The following is a 19,615-nucleotide window of genomic DNA, read 5'->3' as shown; positions in this document are numbered from 1 at the left end:
AAAACTTTCAGTCACATGTTGACATTTTTTACCTATGAGAATTTCTCTTTAGTTTTTCTTGATATAACTTGTATTCAGTGTGCACTGCAATGGTTAGTGGGGTTGTGCCTGTTAGGCAGGCTGTAAGCCATGGGTGACATGGCAGCATTTGGTGTAAATCATCTTCAGAGAACACTCCTCTCTGCCTTATACAAGGAGTATGTTTGCTAGGGGATATGGACTTAAACCGTAAACAGTGCAGTCTAGGCCATTCAGATATCAATTACCCAAAGCTTCATACCTGGAATATCCTATGTAGTTCTTGGCTCCTACAACAACTTGCCACTCTCCATCTTTCCTTCATCTATTTATTGACAGATTTCATATCCTGGGTCACTGAGGAAAACTAGATTCTAGGAAAGGCTGTCATGAAAAAAAAAAAAAAAAATCCAGAAGATCCCAAGAGGAGATCACAAATTTGAGCTGCTGCTGAATAGGAGAAACCTCAAAATTGTCTGACATGACCCTTCCACTGCCATTGTAGAGGATGGCTGAATGTGGTTAAGTAGTTGGAATAGCAAAGAATTAATTTAATTAAAATGAGGGCCTTTTATCCAGAGATTACCTAGATCTGCACATTATTACGGACAAACCCCTAACTGCTTTTGCAACTCACCTCCATATTTACCCAACTACATGGACAGAGCTGAATTCATCAACCCAACAAGAGGCTTCTTCCACATCCTCTGGAAAGACAGGAGATGGGTGATGCAGGACTATACAGCTCAAACTTGACATAGATGCTCAATCTCACCGGGACTCAGCGGCCTCATCTGTACCAACTGCCTAAGGACATCTGGGCACTTGGTGAGTTTGGGACAGAAAAGTCCATTATTGACAATAAAAATTTTAGAATGGTGAATCAAAACTACCATCAGCCACATTCTAAAATCTACTTGAATTGGTGGAAGAATCTGGTAGTTACTCTGTCTGTAACTACTTGCTATACTTGAGACAAAGGTACGCTTAGATCACTGCTGTTGTCCTGTGTATTCCGATTGATAAATGTTTGTTAATAAGTGTATTCAGATTAATAAATAAATAAACAACAAACTAGAACTGACAAGCTCCTCTTGCCATGAGCACTTTGTGAGCCAGGACAAGAATTCCCCCACCTCATCTCATTTGCAGTCTTGCCCTAAAGGTTTCTGCTCTTTTTCTGCAAGGTCCTTTTGATTGTCCCACAGAAACAAATTCCCAGATGAACTCTAAGGGGCCTGCTCCTATTTAAAAATATAAGTTTAAAACTCCTGTCTCACTTCACCATTCTTGGCAAGGGCTCAGACATGAACCACATGTCTGGGGGAGGAATTTGGCCCACAGACTGCTTTAATTACAACCTTGTCTGCTGATATTGAACGGAGCTTCACTGGCATTAGAATGCTGCAGAAGTAATTAATCCTAAATGAAATTATTTCCTATGTCATTTATAAACTTTACTTCTTTTAACTGGTAGAATTCCATGTGTTGAAACAACTACTTCACCATTCAAAGCTGAAAAAATGCCAGAAGACAGAAAACTCCTCATATTGCATTTCTGAGGATAATATTGAAGTGGGAAAAGAAAAGCTGTTGAGATACATTATTAGCAACTAGTCTAACTCCAGCTACCCAGTGGGTCTGTTCTTAAAAAGTTTAAAATTTAATGTCTTTGTAGGCATATGAGAGAAGAATCAGGCCTGGAAACAGTATCTGAAAGGATGCAAAATAGCAAACACTACTTATAAAATTTTATATACATTTAAATCCAAAATGAATGTTGAAATCTTTTTAAAGTAGCAGAAATGATTGTAAATCCTTTTGTGGAAAATCCATTGCCCGAACTCTAATTTTACTGGCTAATGAAGCAATTAATTCATCTGTCCAAACTGCTATTACTTTACTTTATACCTACTGATACTTTTCCTGCACAGGCAATAAAAAATAAATCAAAAGAAGAGTCATGCACCCACTCCCCCATGCTCACACTATTTGCTGATGCGAGCTTCAACTACTTATATTTCATCTTATATATTGTGAACTTCAAGGCAATTATTTTACAGCTATTCTAAATCCAAAACACAAACCATCCTGTTTTAGAATCATATACAAGCAAGCTTCTCCCTAATTATCAATCTCACTGGTTGTAGACTCATGCTTTTAACTACAGGAATAAATGAGAGTATTCCCTGTCCCCAAAATATCAGTATCTAAAGAGATGCTTTAAATGATTCCTGTTCAAGACTGAGATATCTAATCTCTAAGAAAACCAACACACTAAAGGAGGTGAAGGAGTTAATACTTATATTTACATAAAGATATATTTTACTTTCAAACCAGTATATAACAACACATGTCTAACTACTATGTATATAATAGGTATATTTTTAAATATCCTTCATTCAGATTAAACTTTGTTAAAGTGTGCATAGACCAAGACATTAGAAAAATTAAAAAGACTTCTTATTTTATAATTTCTGTAAAAACAATCTTGAAAATTTTTATATTGTCTAAATTTACAAAGTCCTTTAACTTTTTCATCAGTACTTATGTGAATGGATTAATCATTGCTGCATGCATGAACTGCATGATGCAGATCACCGAGAGTGACCTGCAGTTCAGTCAATGCTGTTGTTCATCAGTTAAAATTCTGGGATTTATTTTCATTCTTCCACAAGAAAAATATATAAAAGTTAAAAATAAGGCCAATTTTAAAGAGCACACCTTGTCTACCAGCACTATTAACTGTAGAACAGTTTCCATAAAGAGGACCTTTCATCTGGATTTTCTTTCTTAACTTGGAGAAACTAACATCAGATTTTATTAGGATACCCTAATTCTCAATAATTCTAGCCTGTGAAAAGGAAGTATACACAGAATTAGTCTCTGTCCTTCTGCCCATATCCACTCTATGGATAGAACAGAAGACCATCACCCTGGAGCACAGTTACTCCCATCATTCTCTTGTCAGGGGATGAAAAATTTCTGAGGTGGCACTACTAAAAAGGTAGCCTATGACAGAATAATTTGATCCTGCACAGATAAAGATTTTTTGTGATCAAAGCAAAAAATAAAACAGCCACCATCTCCAAAACAGCCACCACAGAACTTGGATGTCTCTATAATAATTTCACTGAAAGTATAAGCAATTAAAAAAATTCTTGCAATATATCTTTATATTTAACTGATAAAGGATAGAAAGGATTGCCTTGCAAGTAATACTCATATCACTCTTCATTAGAGCTGTTTTGATCAAAGTCTTTTTCACTTGAAATGTATCTTTCATCCTGTTCTTTTTCTTGCCCAAGGAAGAGTTTGGCGTTTCAAAATCTCCATCACTAAATCACCCTGTTTAACCCACTGAAGAAAAAGACAATACTGAAATTTTATACATGCCTGATATGTACCCTCAGTTCATCAGATTACAAAAGGAGTTATGAAGAAGAGTAGATCAGACACATTCTTGCTATGAAAAAAAATTCCAGCATATTTCAAGATTTCAACAAGTCCTGGTCTTGAATATCAAGCTGCCTGCATTTGGCTGCAATTTTTTTTTTCTCCTAACTCTGTTGAGGCACTCGTAAGTTGCTCTCCTTATATGGAGAGAAGAAGATTGTTACAGACATATAAAAGAGCACAATGTACCAACTCGGTTTGATTGTTTGTTTTGTCAAAATAACTAGTCAAATATCAAAGCAGCTACAACATGTATCTAAAACAAGACTTAACACGAAGAAGAGGAGAGTGTTTTTAAGTCTTAGGGAGGTACCTAAATCAGTAACTATTTTCCTCTCCTCCTGCCTTTCAGAGGAGATGCAAACTGTTAAGCATCACTCAGACTTATTGTGTTCTAGCATCCTTTCCCTCTGGCTGGCCTGTACAACAATAATGTCTGAAATAGCCCATGCACTTGAAATTATCACCAGCCACTCATCATGAGCCCCAGGAGATGCAACCACACCGCTGAGCAACCACAGTATCCCCTGGTCTCACACACACTGGTGCCTAGCAGCTGAAGACCTGCACACCATCTTCATCACTGAGGCCAACAGACACATCCTCCTCTACCTCCTCATCCAGCTGAAGGCTTCCAAAGGAGTACTTATTTCTAGGCATGGGAGAGGAGCTCAGCACAACGGGGTTCCCAAACACCAGGGGGTGAGTGAAGGGATTAATGACTTCTGAGTCAGAATCACTGGATTCTGTCCCACTGCTGGTGGAGCCCTCCATCATCTGGATGGCAGCCATGTGATCCATCATGCCACTGGCACGCAGCGACTGCATCACTGGGCTCTGCTTTGACTGTGCCCCAGCTGCCATACCATTGGCCATCATCTTGCCTTCTGGAGAAGACATCTTAGCCACCCCACCTCCTTTGCAGTATCTCTCTGATCTATACTCCTGCCCAGGGGTTGAGGATATCTGGCTCAGGATAAACGGATCTGTAACTGACTTATTGCACAGATTATGGGTTTTCTGTGCTCGAGGCCGTTGAGAACCTGGAGAATATCTGCAATAGCCATGGCAGTTAGTGGCATGGCTGTCCTCCTCCCCAGTCCTCACCCTGCAGTCGTGCCCATTTTCTGAGACATAGCCCTGAGAGCCAGTTCTACTCAGGCTCATGTTAGGGCTGGACTCTTTGCTGCTGGGAGGCAATGGAGTGGCCAGCGGGCTACGGCTTCCCGGCCCTCGGAACATTTCATCAACCAGAGAGCTATGCCTTGGCATCCTGGGGCTTCCCCCCGTGTAGAAGGAGAGATTAGCTGTGTTATCATCAAGGTACTCTTCAGAGACATACTGGGAAGACTTTAGAGAAGCTGAGGAGTCCCTATATCTAGGTCTATTGCGATTTTCGTCTCTGTAGTGAATATAGGCACCACTGGTCAAATCACCCTCATAATTGTCATTTGTTTGGGAATATGACCGGGTTATTTGTCCTCTGAGGAGATCATACTCGCTATCTACATCACTGCAGTCAATGAAAGGAATGGAGGTGCTGCTGCCATGAGCAGCCCTGGAAGCTGGACCTGTGCTTGGCTGCTGTGATTGAGGTCTGTTCTGCTGCATCCTATCCTTAGCAGGCTCCTCTTCTTCCTCCACTGCTGAGACCACTGCTCCATCCACCTTTCTGCCTTCCTTTGGACTCTTCTTCAAGGAAGGGCTCTTGTGCTGTCCAGTGTCTTCTGTTGAAGATTTCAACTCCTTCCCTTGCCGGCAGCTCTGCACTGCTGCAGCATCATTGCTGTCTCCATAGGCTCTAGCAGTCTGGAAAGATAAGAGAGGGAGGGCAAGGGGGACACAAAGGGAAGGACAAAAGGGGAGGGACGGTGGGAGGGGAGAGGTTTGCGAAGGATGGGAGCCAGAGGGAAAAGGCTGCATGTAATTACACACCAGAACTTCACATCTATAGCAACATAGGAGTCTCTTGGAAAGAAAAGAGGTAACCCAAGCCTTAAAACTAACTGGAATTAACAAAAAAAAAGAAAAGAGGTTTCTTATCTGGAAGAACAGAAAAAAATCATAGGCTAAACAAGGGAAAAGAAGGCATACAATGCAGTGATAATGTAAAAAGGGGTATTTGAGGAGTTTCCATGCTCTAAGGCAGCCACTAACACTCTAAAAGCATCAACCAGTGCACATTACTCTGAGAACCCGGAGGAAAAGATAAAAACATAAAACCAAATTCTGCATAGCCTACTTAGACACACTAAAAAAGTCAAGTGTGGGCTTTTGAGCACCCTACATTCACTCCCTGGAGCATAGCTGCCACTGGCTCATACGCTGGCTTTTCTGCAGACATCAGCCCAGCAGCCATGCTCCATCTACCTGAGCTTGTCTCAGCAACATTAAAATGCTACAAGCTATTTGAAATGGACTCTATCTATAACAAAATTCTCTAAAGTTCCTAAATTTGCAGAAAGGAGAGAGCCTGTGAATATCAAGTGAAAGTGATGCATAGAAGGTGAAGGTTCAGTAGCATTCTTAAATGCATTAACCTAGTAGCTTGCTCCTGACATTTTAAACTCTACCTAACATAAAGTTATGTGATCAAAGGTTCATTTCCACAGAAAACACTGGCAAGTGGAGAAACCACAACAACCAAGTCAGGAAAATGAAGCTTCCTGACCTGTCTCCTCTAGAGGCTGTCCCAGAAGAGCCATCAGCCCATATGTTGTGTGTGTTTGGGATGCCAGCAACTGGAGAAACCAGAGCCAAAGAGCGGAAGAGGGTGAGGCCGCTGGCATTGTCTGTGCTTGTGGGAGAGCTGTTTTCTGAGTTTTTATGTGGGGCCATGTGTTCATGCTCTGTATGTGTGCATTCACATGGGTGCCTAGAGTGAATACATGCTCAGCCCCACGGGGACCTAGAACCTGCAGCTGCTGCAGCCTTACCACTACTGACTGGGCTTTTGGATTTGTGAACTCCCAGCACACAGCAGCTATCAGCATGAGATAAATACATATGGTATCTGCCAGAGGTAATGGCTTAGAAGGCCAGAGGTGCAATTTTTCTGAGGAAATAATTGTTCTCTTCCCTGGTTAATACCTGGTTAACACTAACCTAACACCTTGAAACTGGCAACCAAGACCTCTCAGCAAAGAAAAGTAATTACACTTTCCCCAGATGCAATAGCCAGCTACAACCAAGGGCCCTGGCAAAAACACTGAGGGTTGCAATTTTTCAGATGGTCATTAGTACAGCTCAGACAAGCTCACTATTTATATCTGTCTGCTTGTCTGAAAGCAATGCTGTTTCACTCAGCAGAACCTAAAGCTTATGACACCCAGGGCTCCTTAGCTCCCAGCTAAATGGTAAGCAAGCAGAAAACTATGCTCCTAGGGTTTTAAAACAGCAATCAGTGGAGAGTAATCTAACAAGAAATGTTTCAAAGGATTTCATTTCCAGGGTTTCATCAACATCACTGACTTGTTTTGGCACCTCTGTATGCTGTTCTGAAGGCTGTGCAGTCAGACTCCTGATGGAATGAATCTTGCTGTGTTTCCTGGAGATAAAAGGAAAATCACATAAAGAGCTATTTCAGTTTTTTTTTTCTACAAACAGGAATCAAGAGACATGCTTTTAAAACAAAACCTTTGAATAGCAGCTTTCATAAAATTTTGCTTCAAAACAGATTAACATTCGTCCTTTCTGTAAAATTTTAATGTGCTATGTGTTGCAAACATACCACTGTAAGAAAAGGGAGAAGCACTGAAGCAAAAATGGTCTACCAGGTAAACATGAATCATAAGCAATGAGCTATTGGCATGGTCTTTGTGGCACTTGGGCCATTACTTTCAGCTCACCATGAACATGATCAGTTCAGACAGAACTGCTCTGGCAAGCTAGAAGACTTTCAGTTTCCCTTGAGCTTGGCTGTACTTTTTCTTATGTTCAGTTTTACTCTGAGCTGAATATGTCTGTTCACACACATTAACCACATCCCAACAAAGAGGGGGCAAATCAAACTGGGAGAAGTTACCTGTGACAGCAGGATGTTCATTGCTGAAAAACAGATTGAAGACTACTGATTTTAAGTGAACTATAAGTTATGAAACTTTTGCCAAAACATGCAGGACCACGGGATATTACACATGTGATAAACAGTCAAACCAGCAGAGAAGGAATTTTTTTCCTTGGACTGGTGCCAAGATCTCAGACCATAACTAACTGGAAATCATGACTTTTCTTGGATTTCACATATTGGCATAATAAATTTATTTCCTCTCACCTTTCAAACTGCACTTTTTTGTGCCCTCCTTCCTTAACATAGTCAAGAACTTGCTTCTGGGTCCGACCACTGGAAGAAAACCAGAGTTAAAGTACTTAATACAATGTAACACCTGGTCATCATAACCTTGTATTTGGCTTGCATATTAAGTCACAGCAACCAGAAAAGTATTTGGCACTATCAGCAGAAACTCATGCTAAGATCATACAGAAGGGGACTTGGTCAGATACACACAGAGTTTTACCATTTTGCATGTTACTTGCCTCTTTTTTTTGCTATGAAGCTACTTTTTGAAGCCATTTCAGAACTGCTTCAATTCAGCTTTTTGGACCCTATAGGGTACTAGATCACTGGGAAGCCACTACAATGGAAAGTGAAGCAGGGGTTAAGCTTTCCTTTAATGAATTAATATATTATTGAATCCTTTTTAGTCAAATACCAGCCTTATCTGCTATTAGTAAACCCTGAAAACAAGATAAAACCCCTGACATCTACTTCATTCCTTGGTTGCTACTATAAAACCCACCTTTTTGCAAAGATTTAGGCTGGAAATCCCTTTCTACCCTTCTGCAACAGGGCATGAGGTAGTGAGAAAGCCCAGCACTGTCTATTGTGCAAAGCTATAAACTCCAAAGCAAACTGAAAGCAGCAGAGGAAACCCACACCTCAAGAATGCTCAACTGAGAGCCAAATTCTTCCAATTCATTAGAGGCTTTCAGGGACTGGAAAAGTTATTGAATGTAGTAACAGAGATCACAGGGAGTGGAGGATGTAGCCAAAACCTTCTTTCCAAAGCCTGAGGTAAGTTGAATGTACCTACAGTTCTTCATTTACTTCAGGCAGAAACTTAACAAGTTATAGTTTGTTTGCCCAACATAGGTCCTTCCATGTTAATTTACTTTGCAGGCGCAAACAAAGTGTAAAGAGAGTCAGAATGGCTGTATATACACTGTGTTCTTATGCAAGGCATCTAGAGTGCGTCATTCATCTCAGCAAAGAGCGCTTCTGGCTGTACAGCTTGTATCAGCTTCACAAACAAAATAAACTGTATGAATAAAAGGATTTCCCCCTGGCATACAAAATGCAATATCTACAATAATGCTTCTGCCAGTGTAAAAAAAACAAAAAAAAACAAAACAATAACTCAACTATTGAAAGCTTTCCTACAGGTCCAACAATATCACAGGTATACCTGGTCTTAGCAGAGGTGGTCATGTCACGTCAATCCTTTGTGAGCATAAAGCCATTGCTTTGAACTACACAAATATGGGTTTATCACAGGCACATGCAACAATCTCTACTCTGATACATAGGAAAGACCCCATCCTAGGAGCAGAGGATTCAAAGAATTCCCAACAATTGCTAGCTAGTGTTACTGAGGACATAGGTGAATTTTCTTGTGCAAAACCAGCCAAACCCTATACACTTTTTATCTTACCTTCAGAAAGCTACTTTGCAACAGCTGCTACAAAATTAATGCAGGATTTTCCCCTACAGTGTTCTTTGCACAATTCTGGCTGAGAAGATGCAGGGGAAAATATAAAGGAGCAAACCACAAGGTAAAAAAGGTGAGCTGAAAATAACAGGTTTAATCTTAGACCATTATGGATGTGATTTTGAAATGGAGAGGCAACAAAGGTGGAAAGAATGCATGTCTTACCTGAACCTAAATGAAGAACCTCTAGAAAAAAGAACAGGTTTAGGCTTTGGTTTAGGTTCCTCAAAAAGCCTGAAAAAGGCATGATGCTCCACACAGATCTTCCAGAAAGACTTGCAAAAATCTCGACTGGCCATAAGGAATTCCAGGGTGTCCTGGAATGAACTCTGAAAATTGGGATAGCATTTGCAATGTAAGCTGGGCAGCAACACAGATTAGAGAAATGCATTGACAAATTAGAAGCTATGCTAAAAAAAAGAAAAAAGAATAAAGAAAAAAAACCCCAAAAGCTTCTTCCCAACTTACTGGCTTTCAGGCTTAACAGGCCCTATCCTTCTAACATTGAGACATTGCTGGTCTGCCTGTCAGTATCAAAGCTATTGCTCAAACTTCCTTTCATTGGCAAATATGACAGAGATAAAGCAGTGGTTTGAATGTTAATGAGAAGAAGTTGATTACATGCTATACCTTAAGAATTGTTGATATAGTACCAGAGCTGCAACCAGAAGATGACTCTGGGTCATTCTATTATGATCGACTCAGCTTACATGTCCTTTGCCAGGACTGCTCACCTGAGATGCCAGGCTGATGTGCACAATACCAACAGTGAACATAAACAATTAAAATATTCATGAGCTGATAAAAACCACGTGTGATCTGTGAGTAGAAATTTACCAAATAACCTTCTGTCAAGTTCATCAACTCCTGCCAAGGACTTACATTCACATCAGGCCGTAGTTTGATAAGAAAACGTTTCCTCTTGAAGCTCAGCTTCCGAACCTTAGCCCAGTTGAAGGCATTGATCTTGGTGTGACCCTACAGAGAACAAAGCCAGCTGGGTTTAATCATTCCAGATCCAAATGGAAAAATCTAAACCACTAAAGAAGCTTGTCATAAATTAATCATATGTTCACTTAACTTGAAATGATGAAATTCTTATAACTCATCCTCTGATAATGCAAACCATAAACATCTGGTGCAATGACTGAAGGCAGGCACTTAGGGTTAAACTCTTGCAATACAGGACTAGTTTCTGTGGAAATATCCAACCCAGTATTATTGCATAAGACAGGGTGGACCAGATTTTGCTATCTTGTGCTACTATGCAGACTCAAGATTTTCTGTGGACTAAATCACCTTCCAAAGGTGCCTCACTCTATTTCCACCAGTGACAGAGAATGCAGGGAATCCAGACACATCACCTCACTTTGACGAAGTAGATTTTCTCCCTCTTTTTATGTCTGCAGGGCAAAATAAATATCTCTTTAAATACTGCTTAAATCTGGGGGGAAAAAAGCAACTGCAGGTTTTGTATTGGAAGTACAAAACACTGCATATTTTGAGCTTTTATAAGGACCACCGGAAGCAAAGGCAATTCAAACAAATTATCTGTCTCTGAAGAGCCACAAAATGATTTTCTGGGAAAACGCAACCAATACCATAAGCAAACAGCAAGAGGAAATTATCTTTATAATACTCCAACTCCCAGCCACTACATATTAGCCCCTACCCTCCAGATGTTTCATTTTTAATCTATGTCAGCAGGTATTGGAGGTGCTATGTTAAAATATTCACTAAAGCAGTTTGTTCAATGAAGACTTCAATGCAAACATTCCTAGAACACAGCACAGAAGTTTCAGAGAACTACTACAGGATTGCTAAAAGCAGAAACCCACGTTGATTTGGGCACCACCACCAGACAGCTGTAGGAGTAATGACAGTGTAATGATCTATGCTAAGTCAACCAGCTGTCTAAGAATCACATAATTAATCTCCTTAAAATAATCAGCAGCACTGACACTGATTTCTCAATAAATGGCAGATTTTAAAGTAAGTCTGACTACAGCTTATGCCATTTGTGAGTGAACTTTTATTATCATTGGGGACATTCTAATGAGATCCTCATATTTCAATTTCTATCACTTATAACCAAAATAAAAATAAGAACTTAGCTCTTGACCTATGAAGTGGTAGAAGGAAGCCCTAAGCCTACTGACAGACTCCAATTGCTGAGCAGACTCCAGCAGGTCAGAGCCCGAATTCCTTTTAAGCATTCAGTCTTGGAGCTTCACCCAGTAAAATTTCCAAGCTTTTCAGAAACTTTAAAAACAAAACAAAACTATTTTGAAAGTCCCAAACACATTAGGCTAGTAGACATGACTTCAGACCTTGTCAAATCAAGCCTTGGGCCATCAACCTGCAGCTACACTTCACAGCAGGATCTCAGTTGCTTGCTGGGACTCTGAGGTCTGTGCTGCTCTCTGTGGATACACACCTTCACCTTGAAGACAGCCTTAATTTACAAGGCTTGGCAGTTCATTAATTGAGCTGACGAAAATGCTGTGGGGGAGCAGGGGAAGGGCCTGAGTACACATTTGCTTGAGTTATGTGCATTCCTAACAATGTCCTAGTGTTCTCATGTTTCAACCTATGCTTCAGTTTTGGGGTTCTACTACCAACTCAATTAGTTGATCAGGGATCTTTTTAATTTGCTGCCTTTTTTGGCTGTTTGCTTGGCTGGGTATTTTTAAATCTTGGAGTATTTGGGTCAGACACTCCTGGGCTTGTTTGTTGCTGTTATTTTCCTTATGAAAGGACTCAAAGTATTTTGTAAGGCTGAAAATAGTAGTATTTTAATTATAGTAAAACAGTTAAAATGAATAGTTGTTTTGACAATTGTAAAAAGGGATATTTTAATGAACAGCTTACTTACTGTTTTTAGCACAGAGTCAGGTAAGCATCTAAAGTGAAAGCAGCTGACACCAGCTGACTACCTGTAGCTTCACAATTGTAAAAGCCAAATTTGTTATTTACGTAAGAGGAATTGCAGAATGAGAATTTGACAAATTTACTAATGATGCTTCATGAATATGTACTAGAGTGACTGCAGTAGGAAAGGAGAGGAAAAAAATAGAAGGAAAACAGTTTGGATCTTTAAGGAAAGAAGTAAGATCCACGGATTCGGCAAGATACAATGGCCAAGGCTGGTCAAGAAAACTGTAAAAACTTGGAAGAAGTAACACTACAGAGAGCTTATATTTACTGCCTTCATCCTTCTGCATGGACTCCAGCTTCTGTTTTACTTGTCTCTGCTTCTCACCCATTTAACATGCATCAGCCCTGCAAGACCTTCCTGCTCCTACACGTAGGAAAAGTCAGCATGACCAACCTGCAAATTGCGAGCCACAGCTCAGTCTGCATCTTGAACAGCACATTGTGGATGCAGATGGAGCTCCACACTGTGCATTCATATAAGGTAGGAGGCCCTGGAAGCAAAGGACCCAATGCAGCTGTAACCGGTTTAAGATAATTCTTACAAAAATTTTGGAAGTTCCTGTATTTTCCCAACTGAATACTTGTAGACATGGCTGAGTTCCTGAATTCTTACCGCTGTCAGAAATCTCTCTGCCTTATGGAGTAAAGCATACAAAATCATGCTCTAACCTGAAATACCAGAATGCCTGTGTTGGCAACAGCCAGGTTGATTTTTGTCCCCTCCCTGTCCTTGGCTGGGTGCAGGCGTATCCCATACATCTCCAGCCGACGGGCAATCTCCAAGAGCTGGAAGTCAGACTCTGCTGGTGTCTGTCCCCTAGAGAAAGAAAACAGAGAACACTCACAAGCTTGTCACACCTTTTAATAGAGATCAAGAGGTCCTCCAGAGAACAAAGAGACATTTGATCAAAGAGACTGAAAACTGTCAGAGGTGTAATGTCTGTTTGGTTTTTCTACATCCCCAGACTTTTATCAGCTAGAACAACAACTTACTCTAAATAAATATCAAAGAATACACAGATTTTACAGTCTATTATAAATTTTGATTGCTCCAATTCTGAGACACCTGATACAGATAGATTTTAAACCATTAGCTCTAACAGAATTTACTACCTCTCTTTGTTTTTTCCACTAGAAGACATGACATAGTCCTAAAAAAATAATTAATGGAAGCATGTAATGATGCTATTCACTGTAAAAGTGATTGTAATACCAAAATGAAGTAAAACAGAAGGCATGAAAACCCTACCATAAATGTTGTGAAGCCATAAGTATTGCCATCATTAATTGTGATGAAATTATGCAAAGCTTTGATTTGACTGCCATAGAAATCACTACCACTCATCTATTACTCAACCTAGCTCAAAAATGAAACTGTTCACATCTTGAAGTGATCTTGACAGCTAAAACAGTACTTTTCTAAGCCTTATTGGTACTTCTGCTCACCATCTTGCTAGTACAGGCTTTTTCTCCAGACATTAGGATACCAATTTGCATCATTATCTTGAATTCTCTTCCCCCATGATTCTGCAAGTACTCCGTGCTTTTCCTAAAACTACCACTAAACCCCTTCTTCAACCGATCTCAAAACACAGCATGGAAAGGTTGAAAGGCAACATTCAGTGTCCTTGAAACCAAAGGACTACTGTCAGAAGTGCCTGACTGATCAGTTGTGATTTGCAATCATACCTGCATGCACAAAATCAGCAGTAAAGCATTTTGTATGAAATAGACTGTAAAATAACAGCACGCTTGAATGAATATCGAATCAACTGTGCTTTAAACATCTTGTTATGATGATGGGAAAAAGGCAAGAGTAACCTTCAGAAAGTTCGTAGGCTTTAACAGTTTTTGGGAAGCAACCTTTGAGAAACTCAGAGGTCCAAAGCTCTTTTGTACTTCAGATCTTGCATGTACTTACCATTAGAACTACTCTACAGGGAAAGAAGGCCAATAACAAAACCAAAAAAGTCTTACATGTGGTTACGGTGAAATTCCACGATTTTGTCTTCTAGTGCTTCTTGATGAGGTATATACTTGTTCTTCGCTAAGTGTTCACGATCTATGGTTTCATCAAAATCCCCAATCTCAGCTGTGGAGAATTTCAAGAGCAGTCTATTAAAGCACCATATTACATCTGAATAATCCGGTCAATCCAGAAGCCCCTGACAGCTGGGAGGAGCACAGAGAAGTAAACATCGTTCCTTGCAACCTGTGCCATGGTTTTATACATGCATTCAGATTCCCACTACATTATCTTCCACACATTACTCTCTTCTCCTCTGTGTTAGTATTTGATGTGTGAGAGGAAACCCCAGGATTTCTCCCATCTACCACAACTAAGTAAGTTGTTGCATTAGAGCTGAAGAGATGAAGCCATCAGTGCTACCTTGGCTTGTGTGGGGGATAAGGGCAGGGCTAACAGGGAGGGCAGCACTAACTGAGCAGAACTCATCCATCTCTCTCACACTCTCTCATGGTGCTCAGGTGCCTCTCCATGGAGCAGCCAAGCACTAGCTTCCTCTCCAGGCCTATGCTCCACATGGTAACCTTTGAGAGAAAGTCAGAAAGATGGTTCTGTTTGCTCGTTTGAACACCAGCTTGTAATCCACCTCATGAGATTATGAAACATTTGTCTTCCTCTAATTCTGCAGCAGTTTGAGACACATTCTGTTGCCCTCCTCCTCAAAGCTGCTCCCATCTGCTGCAGTTATTCAACACTGTATGGCACACCCACCTTCCATTTTGCAGTCCATTCAGTAAAATTTCCTTTTTTTGGCAGGTGTGGGGGTGAGGGGCAGGCAATCTATCTGTGGGTGCCAAATTACTATCTTGTTGCCTGCTATTCTTGGAATGTCTCTGAAAAATCCTGCTATTAGTTTTTTCACTGAACAGGCATAGCAGCTTCTGCCTGCAAACCTGATGGAGTAATAGCAACATTGCTGCAACAAAGGCTGCTACCTTGGTAACGCCAGGGAAATTAAAATGCAGTGCCCTCAAATTAAAATCAGGATGCAGTCAGACACGTTGTTGCACAGCTGACCCAGCATATGACAGACCCATGCTCAGATACACCTGCTTTACCCATGTAAATGAACCCTTGATCCAGTTCTGCTCAAACTAAGTCTGTTCAGAAAAAGGAAAGGTTTCAGATCACATTTAGAACACTGTATTTCTGACAATCTGGGATCAGATGTACCTTAAATGCACAGGGGAAGCAATAGCCTGTGCAGGCACTGAAAATGAGGAACCAAAGCATCTGTGAATGACAGAGCAGTAGCTTTTTTGACCCAAACTGCCTGCAGACACACGATGACATTTTTTACTTTGAAGGTCAGAGGTGGAAAAGAGTTGAAAACTGACACTGTCTGAATTACACCTCCTCATTCACCCCATCTGCTCTCAATCATTCCTTAAAATGGTAGAAATACTACACAACCTTTGAGAATTTCCATTTTAAAAACTGTCCCATTGGTCCCCATCTCAGAAACAGCTCTCTACTTCCAGTTTTACTCATCCCAGTCTCAAAAATCTTCAGGGTGTGTTTTTAATCCTACCTCAAATAAATGGCAAGTTTCTGTTCTTTAATGAAGCTATAAGCCCACCTAAGTTTACAGCACTTCAAATAATATGGGCCTGGACTCTTCAAAAAGCATTTCAAAACCCCTATGTCCGTGTACACAGATGAGCTTAACACACCTCCTGTAGGGCTTTCTTCAGAGTCAACGCTACAGAAGACAAGGTCTTCAACTCTACATTATTTTTAAAATGTTCTCATTTTTCAACTGCCAATCCTTTACCAAATTTGTTTTCCTGGCTTTCAAGTTACTTCTGAATTTGTTCTCTCTGACCTCGTACTCAACAAGCTTTTATTTACCACTTACTCTCCTTTTCCACCTTGAATAACTTTCTAGTAGCACTCCAACGAGAATGAGAGGAAATTATATTGCAAATATTGTCAGCCTCACACATAACTATTCTTAAAAATCTTTTCATGTGATTTATCCAAAGACTTATTTACACTGCTGATGTTTTTTCTCTTACCTGGCAAGTGCATTACACCATGCTGTATTCTGCCTGCATTAGCCCTTCTTATACATCTAATGCTTTGTATTTCAGCTCTTTTCCTCTTATGACAGAATTATAGAATTGCTTCCTTTGGAAATGACCTCTAAGACCACCAAGTCCAACTGCTAACCCAGCACTGCCAAGTCCACCAGTAACCATGACCCCAAGTGCCACATCTACACGTCTCTTTACCTCCAGGGATGGTGACTCTACCACTTCCTGGAGAAGCCGATTCCAATGCTTAAATTTCTTATTTCCATGAAGAAATTTTTCCTAATATCCAACCTAAAGCTTCCCTGGCACAACTTGAGGCAATTTCCTCTTGTCCTGTCACTTGTTACCTGGGGAAGAGGGTGACCTCCACCTGGCTACAACCTCCTGTCAGGCAATTGTAGAGAACAATAGGGCCCCCCCCGCAACCATCTTTTTCTCCAGGCTAAACCACCTCAGCTCCCTCAGCTACTCCTAATAAGACCTTTGCTCCAGAGCCTTCCCCAGCTTCCTTCCCCTTGTCTGGACACACTCCAGCACCTGAATGTCTTTCTGAGGAACACAAAACTGGACACAGGATTTGAGGTGTGGCCTCACCGATGCTGAGTACAGGGGGACAGACATTGACAGCCCTGGTCCTGCTGGCCACACTGTCCAGGATGACACTGGCCTTCTTGGCAACCTGGGCACACTCTGGCTCATGGTCAGTCCATCTTCATACCTCACACACTCACTGTAGTGCATTGTTTGCAGTATCCAAGTGTCCTCTCATTTCTATCACTTTTCACAATGCTTTTAAGGTGGCTTTAAATTGAATGTTTCAAATAAAAAAATAATTCTGTAATATACATGCTAATTTAGCAGAAACCTATTTGCTGTCATATTGTGATTTTATGATAAGTAACAGTATATAACATTGACATAAGTTTACACACATAATATATGGGCCTCCTGGAATCAGATATTCCCCATGGAAACCACTCACTGGCACAGCATTAGTAAGACATACAATAACTAACCTGCATTCTCAATCTTTCCCTTTTGATACCATTACTCTTATCATCTGTTCACTCTGATTTTTATTGCAGACAAATACATAATATTTCTTTTGCTATTGGAAAAAGAAGCTAGAGACAAAATAAATAAAGACAGCCATGCAAGTAAGATACAGTTATAGAATCTTACCAGAGAAAATTTTCACAGAAAAATGTTCATGAGACACAAGATGGACAAATAAAAAGGACAACTGCAAACTTCTAGCAGAGTCTTCTAGCAAATATGATCATAAATCAGTATCTCAAATGAAGAGAGACACATGCATTAGGGTGTCTGCTCCTCAGCATCTTTCTTTGGTGCACAGATATTTATTATGAAAACTCAGCCTCCTAGAATGCTGAGACTCAATTTCCCCAAATGATCAATATTTTTTTAATCGCCTGGTATTAAAGAGAGTTAGAACTAGCTTAACTGAGAAAAGAAATACAGCTGGATTGCTGAGCACTGTAGCAGGAAAAAACAAGAGACAAAAATCTCACTAGTCAAGGATTTTATTTTTTTAAGTCTGTGCTGCCAAAATACTCCAATTTAAAATGGTATGAGGACTACAGAATTTCACAGCATCTTACTGCTAATCAGTCCCACTGGTCAATGATGACCACAGCAAACAGAACTACAAAATACCTGCCTTTCCAACAGCAATTGATGAGAAACTGCCCTAACACTCAAACAGAGTATGGCAAAGAATCATGAGATTTATCTGCTCAACTCCAAAGAGCTTCCAAATGTCTTTGCTGACTGCACTTTCCATACAATAGCATTTCAGTGCAAGTACACAATATGGAATAGTACAAGGACCATGCAAAACAATGTCTATTACAACCATTATACTTGCTGCTAAGTGGTTTTTCCTAATGTTATTTTCAAGATGAGTATCCATAAAGTCTTGAAAGGGAAAACATATACTGTCTTTCAAGTGATGTGGAAGCCAAAAGAAGCTCTGATGTCATGAACAAAATTAATGTATGATTCTACTGGACAGTGTTATTGTGCATACTTTGCAATTAAAAAAAAAAAAAGCTTCAAATCTATTGTTTTCTTTTCTTCCCTATCAGTTTCCTCTTAGGACTGTGATTTAGTCTGGCATTCTAAGCATGTTTATTTAGAACATTCTCCAGACAGCATACAGATCTCCAGGAATTTGAATACCCTACTGACATGATGCAAAGTATAATAAAACAGAATTTCAGTAGAATTCAACATGTTTGCCACTGCCCACAAAGTCTACTTTTTAAATGATCTTTGGCAGCCTATCAAATGCTTTGGAATTCAAATCCAGTGACCAGAAATTCTTCTTTTTTTGAAATAGTAAATTATCTGTATTTGAATGCCATTATACAGAGCTACAACAAATTGTCAATATGGCTTAAACCTGCCCCTGCAGCAGCTACAAACAGGTAACCCTGCAAAGCATGTCCAACCAAGCATCCTTTTTATCCATCTGGAAAGAAGAAAAAAGGGAACTTACACTGTACTATATGTGAGATTAGGAGGGCAGTGCTGGTATCATTACATGTTAGCCTTCCCTGTGCCAGGTCCTGCTTCACTTGCAATGCAAATAGGTACCTGCAAAACAAAAGTGAACAAAGAGTCACACAAAGCAGGAGGCAAAGAGGGGAAAGTATCCCAATTCTGGCTTTGACTGCACCTTCCCTTCACACTTTGGAATCTACAGAAGTGATCTGAATTACCTAAGTTATAGGGCAAATAAAACACAACAGATAGTATATTACTGCCATTAGAGCTGTACGTGGTGGCTGCTTTGAAGAACCAAGATATCTCTCTTTTTCTCTCTTCCTCCCTCCTTTTGGAACCAGACCAATGAGATATGACAGGGCTAGAAAACGTGACAGCTATTCAGTATTCAGCAAGAGATAATGCAGCTGCTTCTAACCATGAAGAAATGACAGATAAACCAGTGATTGAGAGTTATCAGTTGTTTTTTGCAGAATACAAAGTGAACTCTAAACTTCCACCTTGGCACTCACTTGGGAATGAGGCACAAAATCTTGATCAAACTACTCTAGCTAGCCCTGATACCTTTGTGGCCCTAATATCTGCACTGTCCATGTGCCAGCCCTTTCTAACATTGCCTCCAAACCACTTCAGCCATGCAGGGCAATTCTACACTGCCAGCTTAAATGCAGAGACAACAGAAGTCCAAGACATCATTTCATCGTTTAAATTTCTTCTAGCTTCAACAGAAAATTAGCTTAGTTGCACTCAGTATCCAATTTTTTCCCCAAAAAAAGAAGAGCTAGCAATGGGCTAGCTGGTATGAAACCTGAAGTGGGGAGACACACCTGAACAAGCCTTCCAAA

General features: G+C 40.3%; 1 protein-coding gene across 3 annotated transcripts in view; it reads right to left on the bottom strand.

Moving 5' to 3' along the window:
• FARP1 (FERM, ARH/RhoGEF and pleckstrin domain protein 1) overlaps positions 1-19,615 on the bottom strand; it is a 200,462-nt gene that overhangs the window by 40,372 nt on the left and 140,475 nt on the right. For 2 of the 3 annotated variants that reach the window (XM_058824877.1, XM_058824876.1), the window contains exons 6-13: positions 18,763-18,860; positions 14,157-14,271; positions 12,849-12,996; positions 10,125-10,220; positions 9,408-9,571; positions 7,748-7,816; positions 6,946-7,021; positions 5,046-5,283 (exon numbers count right to left, since the gene is read on the bottom strand). In XM_058824877.1, the coding sequence (XP_058680860.1) occupies positions 5,046-5,283; positions 6,946-7,021; positions 7,748-7,816; positions 9,408-9,571; positions 10,125-10,220; positions 12,849-12,996; positions 14,157-14,271; positions 18,763-18,860 (1,004 nt within the window). The remainder of the gene's footprint in view (positions 1-5,045; positions 5,284-6,945; positions 7,022-7,747; positions 7,817-9,407; positions 9,572-10,124; positions 10,221-12,848; positions 12,997-14,156; positions 14,272-18,762; positions 18,861-19,615) is intronic. The other variant, XM_058824879.1, reaches the window with a different exon arrangement.

Source organism: Ammospiza caudacuta, chromosome 2 (genome assembly GCF_027887145.1).
Source record: "Ammospiza caudacuta isolate bAmmCau1 chromosome 2, bAmmCau1.pri, whole genome shotgun sequence".
Lineage (NCBI taxonomy): Eukaryota > Metazoa > Chordata > Aves > Passeriformes > Passerellidae > Ammospiza > Ammospiza caudacuta.
The sequence above is the reverse complement of the archived record's forward strand: the minus strand, read 5'-3'. Positions and strand labels throughout refer to the sequence as shown.